This window comes from Camellia sinensis, chromosome 9 (genome assembly GCF_055761805.1).
Source record: "Camellia sinensis isolate YWXY chromosome 9, ASM5576180v1, whole genome shotgun sequence".
NCBI lineage: Eukaryota > Viridiplantae > Streptophyta > Magnoliopsida > Ericales > Theaceae > Camellia > Camellia sinensis.
The window spans coordinates 186497570-186514152 of record NC_138969.1 but is presented as its reverse complement, the minus strand read 5'-3'; the positions used below and the strand labels follow the sequence as shown (position 1 = coordinate 186514152).

The window sequence follows — 16583 nt, the reverse complement described above, 5'->3', positions numbered from 1 at the left end:
CGCATGCTTTTTCACGGAAATTGAATAGACCCTTAGAACCTATGAACTATCTGCTAGCTGTATCATCACCCGTAGGGGGATCCATGACATGTGCTTATATGTACCCTGCATGTGAAATCATTGTTGGGGATATGCATCTGTTTATTGATTTACTGCCATTGAACATTGATCATTTTGACGTAATATTGGGGATGGATTGGTTACAAAAATATCATGCCACTATTGACTGTGTGACCAAGCAAGTTGTTTTTCGTCCACCCGGTTTGCCTGAATTTGTGTTTAATGGGAGTGGAGTAGTACCTCCTCCGTATCTGATTTCGTCTGTGAAAGCTGTTAAACTGATTAGAAAGGGAGGTAAAGGATATATGTGTTCTGTATTAACTGTATCTACTGATGTTAATGTTAATATAAGCTGTATTCCTATAGTCAGAGAATTCCCAGACGTTTTTCCAGAGAATTTGCCAGGGGATTTGATTGACAGGGAGATTGAATTCACCGTGGATGTGATTCCCGGAACACATCCAGTTTCGAAAGCTCCTTACCGAATGACTCCAACTGAACTGAAGGAGTTGAAAGTGCAACTGCAAGAACTGTTAGACAAAAAGTTCATCAGACCCAGCACTTCGCCATGGGGTGCTCCTGTTTTGTTTGTCAAAAAGAAAGATGGCTCACTGAGACTGTGCATTGACTACCGTGAACTGAATAAGGTAACTGTAAAGAATAAATACCCATTACCGCGTATTGATGACTTATTTGATCAGTTACAGGGTGCACAAGTGTTTTCTAAGATTGATCTCAGATCGGGGTATCATCAACTGAAGGTTAAACCGGAAGACATTGATAAAACTGCTTTTAGAACGAGGTATGGACATTATGAATTTTTAGTTATGCCTTTTGGAGTCACGAATGCACCAGCTGCTTTTATGGACCTCATGAACAGAATTTTTAAACCATACCTTGATGACTTTATTGTTGTATTTATCGATGACATATTGATTTACTCCGAAAGTGTAGAACAACATGAACATCATCTGAGACTTGCCCTGCAAACCTTAAGAGAACAGAAACTGTATGCTAAACTGTCTAAATGTGAATTCTGGCTTGACCATGTTATGTTTTTGGGGCATGTTGTTAGCAAAGACGGGATTTCTGTTTATCCGCAGAAAATTGAAGCTGTGGTGAACTGGCCTAGACCAACAAATGTGACTGAAGTCCGAAGCTTTTTGGGATTGGCTGGATATTACAGAAGATTTGTCAAAGATTTCTCCAAAATTGCCCTACCACTGACACAGTTAACACAAAAGGGGACATCATTTGACTGGACTGACCAAAGAGAATCTGCTTTTCAGGAGTTGAAAACTCGATTAGTGACTGCACCAGTTCTTACCTTACCTTCAGGTACGGATGGTTATACTGTATTTAGTGATGCTTCTCATAAGGGTTTGGGATGTGTTTTAATGCAGAATGGGAAGAGAGCAAACCAAAGAGAGAGTGAGAGATGTGAGGCAGAGAGGCCGTCTCTCTCGGTGTGAGCGAGGGAGATGGGTGAATGGGTGAGTGAGAATAGTGTGAGCTTCTCCTCTATTGTAATCTTTCTGTAATCTCTCCATTGTTATAGTGATAAAAGGTTACTCTCCCGTGGACGTAGGCATTATTGTCGAATCACGTTAAATATGGTGTCTACTTTGGTGTGGGTGTGTTTTTCTGCTTTGTATAATTTCTGGGAGGTCTTGGGCGAGATTCCCGATCCCCTACAAGTGGTATCAGAGCCTCGTCGGTCATTTTCGAAATTAAAACAGATTGTTTTTCGAAACTGCCCAAAAATCACATTGCTCGAAATTAGGTTTTGAGCATACCAGAAGCAAGGTCTCGACGAGAGGAGTCCAGAAATGCAAAGCAGAGATCCAGAGGAGGCTGCACGTGCTCTCACGTGCAGTTGATTCAGACGGCGCGTCATCCCAGTCTCGCGTATGCGCCAGACGCGCGGTAGAGGAAGAAGACGAGACACGTGGTGACCAATCAGCGCCACGTCAGCGCCCAGTCATTACCACGTCAGCCAAGGACTGTCACGTGTCTGCCACGTCGTCAGTCCAGTCGGCGCCACGTGGCAGACTAGTCATCGCCACGTCATCACAATGAGAAGTGATCCAGTACAACGCGGCTAAGGTGCAGCCGTAAGAGGTGGGATCCAGTGCTACGTGGCGAAGGTACAGGCGCAGGAGGAGTGATCCAGTGCTACGCGGCTGAGGTGCATCCACAGATCTGAAGCGTCCAAACTGTTTTGTCCTGATGTGAGCCATTCAGAGTCCATTTTTGACGATCCAATAGTGCTTTCCAACTATTTGGAATATTGCGGACACATCCGTACGGTCATATTTATGAATCGGAGTTTTCTGTAAAAAGAAGATCAAAGTGGCAGACGGCATCAGGTACAGTGGATGGAATATTCTGTTGGAACAGAATATTTTCTGAACTTCTGAAAATTGCAAGTTGGCCCAGAAGTTTTCAGAAAATTGTGATGTGGCCCAACTTTCGGGATGTTTTTTCAGTGAGGTCCTCGAAAGTGTAGCGAAGGTTGGTCCTAGCTAAATGGATCGTTTCGGATGCAACCGCGAGGTCAGAATAGTGAAATTCTGAACGATTTTTAAAGATTGTCAAAAACATGGAAGTTTGTCATCTTCAATAGTTAAAGGAAGGTTGCTGGATATTGTGGAACATTGCGGATTCACTGAAGAGGTTAGAATTGGCAGATTCTGACCAGATTGGACAACCATATACAAATCGAGATAGATCATTGGAGACTAAAAGAGATCAGGCTTGATCAAATGGCAAATCGAGAGAGATCAAGATTGGTCAAGGGCGATCAGGAGAATTGCACATGACTATCTCAAGATTAACAATGTCTAGGAAAGTTTTGTCAAAAAGACACTGTTTAAAGAGACTGGTTCTTGAGTGGGACCGGTTGTGACCCCACTAGTCTTTCTTGGGAACTTTCTTAGTTATTGAGTTTAGGCAATCGAGAGATCTAGTTCAATCGGAAGAAGACCATTTCATCGGGAGACAGATGATTGGCAACTAGTGCAGGCTCAGGGGAATGTTGTGGCAGTTGGAGCTACTGTCAAACATAACACGAGAAGTACTGGTAGTATGTGAATGTTAAACAGCAACAGTTGCAGTAGTGCACACATAAGGTATAGGAGCACGTAGCCACAATAGCACAGATGAGTACGCAGGAATGTCATACAAGGTGCAGGCGTACAATAGTGCAAGAGTACGCAGCAGAGTCATACAAAGGTGCAGTGTATCGGATTTTGGCCTGGCTGCAACAACTAGTTCACAAAAGAAAGCTCCAGACATAGAAATTGAAAGGGATAAGACGCTGCATTGCACGCCCAGTGAGAGGCAGATCTTTTTCTTTGTCCTGAATCTGGTTTGTGGCAGTGAAGTTGCGACAAGCACCTAGAGAGTTTGGGTGAAGTCACCTCAACAAGGAAATTATAAGCATTCTTGATGATAAAGGTGTGAGCCATGCAGGATGATGTGTGGCGGTTGAAGACATTCCAAGTAGGAGGTGCAGATTCACTCTAGATGCTCGGTGGAATGGAGGCATATTTGTACAACGGTGTTTTATCATCCATGTGGGTGATGGGGGTGAAAAATTTTGTTTACCTGGTTGAAGCTAATTGGAAGCCAATTGAAGACCCTTTAGAGTCAGTTACAGAAGTTATCAGTTCATTTGGAGACTCTTGGGTTAGTTACAGAACTTCAGAGTTCATTGGGTTTTTCTCTAGGGGATAGAGAGAACCAGCATTGGCAGAGTGTACTACGGAGATTTGGCATGTGTAATAAGTCCAAATAGTAGTACTTTATTAGCATTGGCCTCTGTGGAGGCGTTGGAGATCCTTCATGGATCGTTGCTGAAAGACTCGCATTTGGTGAAGCCTTTATGTTAGCTTTTGATAAAGCTCTCTTTAGAATGAACTATATTTTGTATTGAATTTTTATCACTTATTGATTCATCTATAGGGAAATTTGAGGGAAGCCATAGAGATATTGGAACAAGAGATGAAGATGATGGAGGAGGATCCAGATATGCAACTTGAGGATGGAACAAAGAGGCTCAGGCAAGCTTGTTTCAAGGCTAACTACAAGAAGAGGAAGCTCATGGGGACGATGAATTTGATCGAGATGGACTCTTTTTCTTCTTCTTCTTCCAGCACCAACCATCCAAGTACAGAAGTCATGACCACCACTGATTATGGGACTAGGGATAATGAGGAACAAGAAGTAGAAAAAGAGTCCATCTCGATCAAATTCATCGTCCCCATGAGCTTCCTCTTCTTGTAGTTAGCCTTGAAACAAGCTTGCCTGAGCCTTTTCGTTCCATCCTGGTAGTTTCCGCATTTGTCGATTTGAAGGAGAAGGTGTGACAATCTACTTCAGATCTTGGTGGAGCTTTGGTGTTTTTGTTCAATGTCTATTGGAGGCATTGTTGTTGGCGGTCTTTCACGGATTACTGGCGATTTTCAGAGTCATGGTTTATTGAGATTCATTATCACAGTTGGGATCTATGAGCATGTCTGATTAGATCCAGGGGTGTCTCTGGTTTGTGAGACTTGATTGTTTCTTCTTCTTGTGAATTTTCATTTTCGCAATCTGTTCCATATTTGAAGACATCAGCTATTGATAGTCTGGGTGATGATTTAGACTCCGGGTGTTTGCTTCTGTGGAAGCGGTTTGACCGTTGGTGTTCATTGAAGATTGGAAGAGATTGTTGCGGAGAAACATGAAGATAGTGATTTTGTGAATCTCATGTGTTGGGCTCCATCCCTTAATCTGTCGTTGGATTTGGAGGGGATAGATCATTTGTAGACTCGGTGGAGTCAGCAGGGACTGTTGGAGTTGTGAATTTACGATGCACGTGCACGTGCCTTTTTTGGCAGTTTTTTGGCAGCTGTGAAGATGGTGCATCATCTTGTGTTTGCCGGTTGGAATGACAGTTGAAGGAATCTGGAGTTTGCTCAACACTTTAGAATTTTTTTGGCTCTTGGTATTTTGTTAGTTCATTTGAAGTTTGTTTCGATACTTCTGAATTGGTTAGAGCCTGACTACATCCACAGTCCAATGTTGTTTGGTGGAGAACTTGCCTCAGTTCTCGGAGAATTTGTTTGGCTCTCTTGATTAATTCGAGCTTGACGAGAGTAGTATTGTGTTTGATGGTTGATCGGACATGATGTTTTTGGTACCGTTTTCGAAGTTGCTTTGACGGAGAATTTGAAGCCTTTCTTGTTTAGTCTCCTCAGCATTGGTTCAAGCAGGTTGCTCACCATGTTTTGTTTGGAGTTGTCAAGGACAACTTGTTTGGTGCCTATAGAAATCGGAAATTGGCACTATGGTGGAGCTTGAGTTGCAGAAAATCGAAGAGCTAGCTTGATTGGTTTTGCATGTTCTTTACATTGGCTCAATGTAATTTTGAGCAATAGAATCTGCTGTGTTTTTTGGAAAAGCGCTTGTGTTTTGTCCAGCAGATGGCATTCAATTTTGATTGAATGGTTGGATACCTGGGTTATGGTATCGGTTTTTAATTCCGTGGCGGCAAACACACCTCTTGATGAAACAGAGTAGTTGCGGATCTCTCAGGCGAGCTCAAGCACAGGAGGAGAGATAGAGCCACAATGAGCACTCAAGGAGTGTGGGTGTGGGTACTATGCTAGGTGTTGCATAGTTGATTGCTTGTACAAATCTGTTGAAGTTGCTTTGGCAAAGAAAGCTACTGTCAACCATCAATCTGATAGTACAAGTGAAAGATGCGCAGGTAACGCATATCGCTGAAATGGAGATCAGGGATTGCAAAAAGCATGAACAACAAGTGTGTGGAAACGCTGGGAAGTTGTTCAAGAGTGCAAAGGGCAAATGCTGATAAGTTCAGGATAGTTTAGAGGAAACTCCAAGCAAAGAAACTTCACAAGCATATCCTAGTTATCTTTATGTTTCCTACGCAATTTTTTTCTGGTAAGCGTATGATTGCTATTTCTTTTTTGTTTTATTTTTGTTAAGTATAAATCCAAGAAACTTCACATGCATATCCTAGTTATCTTTATGTTTCCTATGCAATTTGATATTTCAAGTCATTAGATGTCTGTTATGATGGAAAGTTCTCATAGTGTCTTAATTGTTCTTCTGTAAATATTTGATAGAAAACAATAAATGTTATATTAAGTAATAAGAATTGGGGAGAGGTCCTAAATGCTTGTTTCTTCAGAAAAAGTGCCAAACGAGTGAAACAAATCCTATAACCTGTAAAACCTTGAAAAGAATACAAAGACGGCCTCTTGATTTTGATATATATGTAAGACAATACTGTAGCACCAGTTAGTTTCTTGGTTTGACATGGAGAGGACAACACACCACAATAAGAAAATAAAGTCGTTAAATTTTATAGTTAGCCACACAGCATCAACCTTACTATGATCGAATTGAACATAGAAGAGAAGACTCTAATTATGGGATTATACAAAATTGAAATCAGTTGAAACCTTGAATCAATAACGTCAATGGTATTTCACAATATATCAAAATCAAGATCAAGAGGAGGAAAATTGAAAATTAGTGATGTTTTTGATATTAGTGACGTTTTTCTGTGATGAATTTTTCAAATTGTTGCTGAAAATTGAAAATTAGTGACTTTTTTTATGACCTTTTTTTTAAAACTATTATTAAAATTTATAATTAGTGACATTTTTTGTGACAATCTTCAATATGTTACTGAAAATTAACAATTAGTGACGTTTTTTAATAGTGTTTGATGAAAAATACTATTAATTTTTATAGGACCTATTAGACAATAAGTCTATCTATTAGGACTTACATGTAAGTCCCCCCGAAAGAAAAAAGAAATTGCATGAAGATTGATTAGAGAGTGATGGACTGTATACTAATAACATCTTCTCGAAGTCGCAATAAAATTACAAAAAACAATATATGTGGCTTGAAATTTTCTTCTGCTTCCTTGAGTTTGTTAAGTGTGATGACTAGAATGCTGTTTGGGAGTATTGATATACACCATGAACATTTTTTGAGCTGAACATAGGCCAATACATCTGAACAAAGCCATATATGAGTTAAATATCCAAACAACACCATAGGTAGATCCTAACACGAATTATGTACACAATGAGGATCACAATCATTGATAAGTTTGGATACCAAGCTATCTTATCAATATGTTTACAAAAAAAGACTTGAATGTATTGATGAAATTGTGATACGTAATTGATGAAATTGTGATACATAATCAATCCTATTTGTTCTGTTCATTACTACAATGAATCGAATCGCGTCAAAGGTCCCATATTGAAAGAGGTTTTCCCTGACTTTATCCATGCAGACAAATAATTCGAAATACCTCAACTTTCTTAGAACAGGTTCGAGTCAAATAGCAATGATTCGAAGCACTTCTTTTTACACTACTTTGGAGACCCAATGACTGAATCATATGGGTATGTAAAATACAGGATTTCCAATACTAGCTTATTTCTGAGGACAAAATCTTGTAAAAGTTCAAGAAAGAACTATCTGCATTTTTTCATAAGCTTCTTTTAGATTAGATTTTCCTGCTTTATTATTCTGATTAAGATTGCTTGGTTTGATTATCATGTTCAGTTTTTCAAGTACTTGAGAAAGAAGTGGTGGCCATACTAGGCACCCAGGCCTCTTCAGTGGCTCATATGATCTCTGTCATTGCCAACAGTCTCCAAGTGCCTCTTTTATCATTTGCAGCCACAGACCCAACCCTTTCCTCCTTTCAGTTTCCCTTCTTTCTTCGAACCATACAAACTGATTCATACCAGATGGCTGCCATGGCTGAATTGATCGGTTATTATGGGTGGCGAAATGTCATTGCCATCTTTGTCGACAATGAGTATGGAAGAAACGGAATATCTGCTTTAGAAGATGAGTTGGGGAAGAAAATGGCAAAGATCTCTTATAAACTCACTTTGCAAAGTCAGATCAATATTACCCACATTACTGATGGGCTCAAAGAATCCAAATTGATAGGGCCACGTGTTTATGTTGTTCATGGCAATCCTGACTCGGGTCTGGCAATATTCTCCATTGCCAAACAGCTTCAAATGATGACCAGCAATTATGTGTGGTTGGCAACAGATTGGCTTTCTGCAAATTTAGATTCCCCCCCACAATTAAATGGAACTTTGGTCCAAATTCTGCAAGGGGTGGTTGGCATTTGTCAGCATATTCCTGAATCCAGTCGTAAGATTCTTTTTTTATCGCGGTGGAAAGAATTCCAACGAAAAGGATTTGTGAAGTCTGATTTGAACACATACGGGCTTAGTGCTTATGATACAGTGTGGGCAGTTGCGCGATCTTTGGATGAGTTTTTAAATGACTATGGGAGTGGGAATCTCACTTTCTCGCAAATGCATTCACCGATTCTGCCACAGGAGTTCAAAATATTTAATGGTGGAACTATGCTACTCGGAAAATTGTTGAAGTCAAATTTCACTGGTTTAACCGGAAACATACGATTTGATGTGAATAGAAATCTGGTTGGTGGCGGTTTTGACATCATTAACATCAAAGGTAGAGGAATGCAAAAAATTGGCTACTGGTCTAACTACTCGGGTTTTTCTGTTGTTCCACCAGAAATCCTAAACTGGGAACAGAAGAGCTTTTCACTCATGAATCCGAAACTAAATAATGTCACTTGGCTCGGTGGAAAGACGGATAAACCACGTGGGTGGATTGCTGCAGAAAGAGAAAGGCCACTGATAATTGGTGTGCCAAAAAGGGTTGGTTTTGTTGAATTTGTTACAGAAAACAACAGCAGCAAACAAATCCAAGGATACTGTATTGATGTGTTTGATGCTGCAAGAGAGTTACTCCCTTATGAAGTTCATTACACCATCAAGGCTTTTGGAGATGGCCGATCCAATCCTTCTTATGATGAGCTTGTAGAAATGGTTACTAAGGATGTAAGTATACTATCATTTAATTTGAAGAACAAACAAGTATGCCATCTCTGCTTCTTTTGTAATACTACTAGCCTACTAGCAAGGTACAAAATTTTATTTTCCATCGAAACGGCCAAAACATTTTTATTTCTTAGACCAAAATGAAACATTAATAGAATTCCGAAATTCCAATATTTCCTTGAAGTGCACTGAAAATCTTGGAAATATACCAAAACAATGAGTTGTTTTGACACTTAATAAGAATATTTAACAATGCTCATTTCTATTTGCCTCTTTTTTGTCAAAAGAAAAACTTGAGAATAAACCAAAATATTAAATTTATTATAGAATCTAAGAAATTAGATAGGACAAGGGGAGAGATAGAGCTGAGAAGATACAAAAAGCATGATTAAGTCACTTTTTTTTCATCCCTACTACTACTAGAGTTTTGTATTATTCATTTTTTTATTGTTTTTCATTGACAGCTACAAACTTCTTCCCCAACTAAGCTTTTAAACCATTTGTTTACGAGCTTCTAATAATCATAGACCTAAACATGTTCAATTATTTAATTAACATTTATATAGGTTTTAGTTTTTGTTTCCAAATATTTTCAAATTTTATCTCATTTCCTTTATGCTTCCAAAAACATTTCTGTTTCCAAGCTAACTGAAACAGCATATCGAAATGAAATTTTGATACTTGATTACTAGGAGAAGATTAAGGTCATGTGGAAACTTTTATCCAAAGATGAGTGGTTTACATCCAAAACCAAATCAATCCAGTGTGACTAACAATTCTTGAAAGTAATTTGGTCCTGAAACTGTCAAAAAGTTTCCATTTTTTGACATGTTACATGTCAGACACATATGTTTGAATATTTGTGATTCTTCCTTGATTATTTGTTGTGTTAGGTGTTTGATGCAGTCATTGGAGACATTTCCATAGTAACAAACCGGTCAAGACATGTTGAGTTTACCCAGCCTTTTGTTGATTCTGGGCTTGTCATTGTGGCTCCCATAAAAAACATGAAACCAGGTGCTTGGGTCTTTCTCCAGCCATTCACAGTGGAGATGTGGTCCATGACAGGAGCTTTTTTTGTCATAATTGGTCTTGTTATTTGGTTTCTTGAGCATAGGCTGAACAACAATTTTTGAGGCTGTCCAAGGAAGCAGATCATTACAATCTGTGTGTAAGCCTGGCTGATGCTTTAATGAATGCTATTTACTTTCTTTAACTACCATTAAGAGGTTGGTTACATCGGCTTATTGGTTGACAACTATGTTCCATGGACTCAAATATGAGTATCCGGTGTGGGCGCGTGTCCAAGCGTCAAACCTTCATAAACCCAATTTTTGGGATATTATTAGAAATTGCGGAACCCCTAACTAGGATCTTGATGAGACATGAAAAACAGAAAATAGACAAATAAACAAGAATTGTAAATGACACACAAGAACTTAAGATTTACATGGTTCACCCCCAAAACTAGGGCTATGTCCACCTTTAGAAAGAGTTATGAGCAAAATACAAAAATACCCTGTAAGAATTTATGTATTTATTGATTGATGAGTTTATGATTGATGTATTACAAGATTGATATATTGTATTACAAATCAGAGTGGCATTATATAGGAGAGGGTTTGGGTAGTAGGTGAGGAGTAGTGGAGTGTAGTAGGTGAGTGTGAGTAGTGGAGTGTAGTAGGTGAGTGTGAATGGTAAATTCTAACAGCCCCCCGCAAACTCAAGGAGGATAGAAACTAACCAACTTGAGTTTGGAGAGAGGAACAAAACAAGAAAATACATAAAAATAAAAAAGGATAGGAGACACTGTATGGTCGTGTCAGACCGTTGGTGAAGACACTGTATGGGGTGTCATAACGTTGTAGAGGACACTGTATGGTGGTGTCAGACCGATGTAGAAGACAGTTTATGGGGTCATGTCGGACCGTTGTAGAAGACAGTTTATGGGGTCATGTCGGACCGTTGTAGAAGACAGTTTATGGGGTCATGTCGGACCGTTTGTAGAAGACAGTTTATGGGGTCATGTCGGACCGTTGTAGAAGACAGTTTATGGGGTCATGTCGGACCGTTGTAGAAGACAATGTTGTGACAGTTTACGGAGTCTTGCTGGACCCTTGTAGAAACTAACCGGAATCAATGTCGGGACAGTTTACAGAGTCTTGTCGGACCCTTATAGAAACTAACCGGTATCAAATGTCGGGACAGTTTATAGAGTCTTGTCGGACCCTTGTAGAAACTAACCGGTATCAAATGTCGGGACAGTTTATAGAGTCTTGTCGGACCCATAAAAAATCGCATCCTCAAAAGGTGCGCCCAATTTTTTAAAAGGCGTGCCATCAAAAGGCGTGCCCAATCCATAAAAAGGCGTGCCATCAAAAGGCGTGCCCAAGTCATCAAAAGGTGTGCCGGACATGATGGCGAGGCACGTGGGCGCCTTGGCTTGCGTGCCCGTTTGTCGGCTGTCGGCAAGTGGCGCGCGATGCGCGGATCGGCCCTGGCTATTTAACCAAGGTTGAGGCAGAGGCAGAGGCAGAGGCTGTGCAAACCAGTTTGAAACCTCTGAATTTTGGCAGTCTGAAACACTCTGTAAAACCTTGCTCTGAAACACTTAGCAACCCAAAACATGGCCTCTTCTTCCCGTCCAGCTACCCAGAACCTGCTCACGCTCTTTCCAGAACTGAACGAGCCCACAGGAGAAATAACTGGTGCGGTGGCCAGTGAACCTCAACCAAACACCTCTGGTTTTGCTCCATTGAACTTTCCGATGCGGTCGGTGGAGCAAAAAATGGCGGTGCAAACTGATATTGAGGCTAATCAGTATACTCTGAAGTCATGCGTGGAAACCATGACGGCGGTCACAAATTTGTCGAACCGGCTGCAGAGTAGGACAAATGAGGTGCAGCAGTTAAACTCCCAGCTGGCTCTGCTCCAACGCATGTATAAGGATGCGCGAGCAGAGATAAGCGTGCTAAGGGCAGAAAACAAGGAGCTGAAGCGGAAGGCCACCGTGATGTTCCGATTTGGAGGGCCGCCATATGCGGCAGTGGAGGAGTATGGGGGAGTGATCATGCCCAGTGGAGTGGGAAACACGGAGGCAACACCGGCAAGGACTGCCCAGGACGGAGGCAAAAAGAAGAGACCTGCAGTAGAGTAGAGAAGGGATGTCGGGGTGTGGCCGTCTGCAGGAAAGAAAACAAAGCCGTTGTGGTTTGTTGTTGGTGGTGTTGTTGTGGTTGTTGTTGTTTTTTTTTTTTTTTTTTTTTTTTTGTTTTTTTTTTTTTTTTTTTTTGTGTAAAATTATGATCGGGGTTGATCCTCGGCATGAAAGAAATGACAAGTTTGTGGAATGTTTTTTTTTTTTTTTTTTTTTTTGTGTTTAATAATAATAATAAGAATAAAAAAATAGATAAAGAAAAGAGAGAATATTTGTGAGTGGAGGATGTTGGGGCGATGGTGTATTATTAGAGTTTAGAATAACAGTGGAAGCTTTGTTGTGGTTTTAAAAAATGAGATGATGATGTTTGGTAATAGAATATTTTTGTTTTTTTTTTTTTTGTTTTTTTTTTTTTTTTTTTGAGACAATAAAATAAAGAAAGAAAAAAAAAATAAGAATAATTAAATTTGAAAGCAAACGTAGGAGAGAGAGGGACAAACTTAGGTGGATGGCATGATAAAAACAAAACAAAAGAAATAAAAAAAAAAAGGGAAAAATGCAAAGTGGAGACAAATTGAGTGGATGCTTTGGCTAGTGGTAGGGCCCACCAGCACTATTCATTTCAAAAATGGGGAATGGTGGAATGGTGAGCATGTGTATGCATGTGCTCTCTGTCGGTGGTGTTCATGGGCAGGGGTGAAAAATAGATTTCAAAAGGGAGAGCTTTGGAGGTATAGAGAGCAAGTTGAGAAAGGCCAAAGAGGCCACCAGCAGTAAGGCTTCGGCGAAGGCTTCGGAGCTGTGGGACACGGAGCTCATAGCAGAATAGGGATAGGACTTTCTCTTGAGCATTGAAGGCTGCAACGGTTCGAATGTTGCTCACTCCCTCCCCTGCAATCATGCTTGTCTTGGCATGAGCCTTGGCTGTGTCACCAGCAAACCCTTTGAGAGAGAGTTGCTGAGCAAAGTTGGCTAGGACAAGAAGAGGGAAGGTGGCCAAGATGAGAAGGGAGACCCTCCATTCCACCACAAAAGCAACTATAAATGAAGTGAGGAGGGATGTCATATTTTGCAATATCACAGAGATCCTCTCAGCAATGGCCGATTTCACATCCGCAGCATCTGTAGCTAACCGAGCTGCTACCAGGCTAGAGTTGTGGTCCTCCTCATCGAACCATCCAACTTCATTCCTCAGAATTACTGCAAGCATAATTTTGTGAAGTCTAAGACACCAACTCAAGTGGCAAGCCATGCTCAGATGTGGAGAGGTCCGGCGGACGGCCAAAGCGAGACTGCCGCCCGCCGGTGAAGCAGAATGGTTAAGTTGTTAACCTTGCTCTGATACCATGTAAGAATTTATGTATTTATTGATTGATGAGTTTATGATTGATGTATTACAAGATTGATATATTGTATTACAAATCAGAGTGGCATTATATAGGAGAGGGTTTGGGTAGTAGGTGAGGAGTAGTGGAGTGTAGTAGGTGAGTGTGAGTAGTGGAGTGTAGTAGGTGAGTGTGAATGGTAAATTCTAACAATTACTCCGTGGTCAGGTGGTTAGTGTCTAGTATTGATCAGGATCCACACTACCCAATAATTAGAATATATATATCCAAAAGTTGGATATGAGTATGGAGACTCATCATGGACATTTATATATATTGTGTATTGCATAATATTCTTAGTTCAGATTTTGTAAATTATATAGAAATATACTTGAGATTAAATAGTTTAAAAAAAAAAAAATGAAATTTCTGTCTCTCACCCATGTGATGGGCTAGAAATGTTTCTTTAGTAGCAAATCTAAGAATCTAAATGGGTATGGAATGTGGGATATCCCACATTCTTACACTTGTTATATTTGATGGACACAGATACTTTGGGAAAAAGTAGAAGAGTGCATGTAACATAGGTTGACAATGCTACAATATGCAATTCATGAGTTTGTGCCTTGTGGGATTTTATTACTTGACTTCACATTGAGCAATTTTGTCTCACAGGTTTGGCTTCTCAACACTGTTCAGGGTAAACAGTAAGAACTTTTGTTCCCTTCATACTCGCATATGAATGCCTAATCTTCAATAGCATTTCTTTACTCTAAATTCTTTCTTGTTCGTCTTTTAATTTACAGAACAAGATATAGTGATTGCATTGGGACGCATGGTGGTTATAGTGTGGCTATTTGTCTTGATGGTGATTAAAGCAGGCTACATTGCGAGCTTGACTTCAATTCTGACAGTTCAAGAACTATGATCTCCTACCATTACTGGAATTGAGGACTTGATTTCAAGCACTTGGCCTATTGGGTACCAAGTAGGGTCATTTGCTGCCAGTTTTCTGACTGAGAATTTTGACATACATCGGTCAAGACTAGTTTCGCTTGGTTCTCCAGAAGAATATGAAAGAGCTTTGCGAAAAGGGCCAAGAAATGGAGGTGTGGCTGCTATAGTTGATGAGCTTCCTTATATTGAGTTGTTTCTGTCGAAGCAGAGTGATTATGGGATTGTTGGACACTCCGTAACCCAAACTGGATGGGGATTTGTAAGTAAATTTGTTAGACATGTAAATTCTGCATCAATAACTATGTTCTTAAATATCTATTATTGATTTCTGAAAAAATTAATGCATAATATGAAGCATGGATACCTCTCCAATGGTCACATATAATGTATTAGTGTCCGACACAGACAAGCGTCGTGCTCGTGCATGCTGGAGGAACCGTCCTGCTTTTTCTTTTTTCCAGTCAGACACATTGGGGACATGCAGTTTCCCATTTAAACAAATAAACTAATAAAATTCATCAGAATGGTATGCCGAAGGTTGACGTATTTCATGAGAATAAATATATAATATTCAAATATATGACATATAAAAATATATATGCTGCGCATGTTCCTCCCGTGTTTTGTCCTATATTTTTTTGAAAATTTGCATGTCTGGTTCATATTCTGTGTCATGTCATCCGTGTCCGTTCTTCTTAGATTATCACTTGATACATAGGTTGATGTAGCAAGGGTCTTGCGATATATATGTTGTTGCGCCCTTTATGCTAATTAATTTTGAGCTGCAAAAGGGTATTATTGTGGCCTTGATGCCCATCACAAGCAGCCATTTGCTATCTTCTCTTCTTTCATTATAGTAGAACTGGTGTGTCATACCGAACCACCAAAATCTGTGTGTCGTGCTTTCTTGTTATTGATTGATTCTTCTTGCTATTGTATGTGTGGTTTATTTCGCAACATATTTTTCATCAATTTGTCATGAATTTGTTTCTCCCCATATATGTCAGGCTTTCCAGAAGACTTCTCCCCTTGCCATTGACATGTCTACTGCAATTCTGAAACTTTCCGATAATGGAAAACTCGAGTAGATCCACAACAAATGCTTCTGTAAGACAGGTTGCTTTGCAAAGAAGGCACACCAATCCGAGCCTAACGAACTCCCTCTCAGCAGCTTCTGGGGCCTCTTCATTTTGTGTGGCATTTTCGCTCTCCTTGCTGGTCTAATATATTTAGTGCAAACATTTTTTCAGTTTGTGCAACACAAGCGCAAACACGTGAATCCGTCTTCAGCTTCTTCTTCATTATCATCTGAATCGTTCAGTGCACGTTGTTCTCACTTTGTGTCTGGCTATTTTGATTTCCTCAACAAGAAAAAAGATACTGTAAAGAAAATTTCCGAGCATAGCAATAATCATCAATCCCAAGCAAGTTGCTCATCAGCATAAAATTGTTCAGTGGTTGCAGTCAGATGGTACAGTACAACTATAGAAAGCGTTCATATCACATAGTACACGTGTAATGCTCGTATAATGTTCTTACAGGCTTGTTACTATCTTTGTGCAATGATGCATTGTACATATTTGATATTTCTACCCTCTTGTCTATAACAGTAGCAAGGGAGATAGAGAGGTGTGGTTTAATAGAAACCACGGCCATAGATAGAGTGAAACAGTGAAGAAGATTGATGCAATGTGGTGATGTACACCAAATAGTAGGAGGCTTTGTTGAGTTGTAATGTAGGGTCCCTGGGAAACATGCCAATATCACAGTAGAGATACAAGATGGAATGTGTTCATGTATAGAATGACTTTATGTAGCTTAGCTAATCAATTTACTGTTGACTGTATTTTCATTTTATTCTGAAAAATGATTCTCCTGATTAAAGGTTCCAAATGCTCAATGTTTTTTTTTACTAGTATATTTTATAACTAGGTGTCTGGATCAGTTTACGTGCACTTTGACTAATCTTAAGACCCTGAAGTTAACGATTAGACAAACCTCTAGCGGTCCCTTGGAATGACTTGAACTCAAGAACTTGAATTTTATCTTCAAATCTTTACCGCTTAACCATCCCCTTAATTTCCATAAAGGAAAATGTGATGCACCCAAAAAAAAAGTATTTCGAAAAGTGTGACGTGTGCCATACTCAGA

The 16583-nt window shown here is 39.8% G+C and overlaps 1 protein-coding gene across 6 annotated transcripts; it reads left to right on the top strand.

Moving 5' to 3' along the window:
• The first annotated feature begins 5001 nt into the window (after positions 1–5001).
• On the top strand, positions 5002–16325 carry LOC114268519 (glutamate receptor 3.5-like). 6 transcript variants are annotated; one of them, XM_082888199.1, is made up of 6 exons: positions 5002–6012; positions 7663–8993; positions 9887–10160; positions 14151–14182; positions 14282–14691; positions 15440–16325. In XM_082888199.1, the coding sequence occupies exons 1-3, from the start codon at positions 5988–5990 to the stop codon at positions 10127–10129; spliced, it is 1599 nt and encodes a 532-aa protein (XP_082744325.1). In that variant the 5' UTR covers positions 5002–5987; the 3' UTR covers positions 10130–10160; positions 14151–14182; positions 14282–14691; positions 15440–16325. The 6 variants fall into 6 exon arrangements, 5 of the variants coding, with proteins under 5 accessions (XP_082744325.1, XP_082744326.1, XP_082744324.1 ...); XM_082888200.1 differs by having other exon boundaries at positions 9887–10164; positions 14151–14175; XM_082888201.1 differs by having other exon boundaries at positions 5003–6012; positions 9900–10164.
• The last annotated feature ends 258 nt before the right edge of the window (positions 16326–16583 follow it).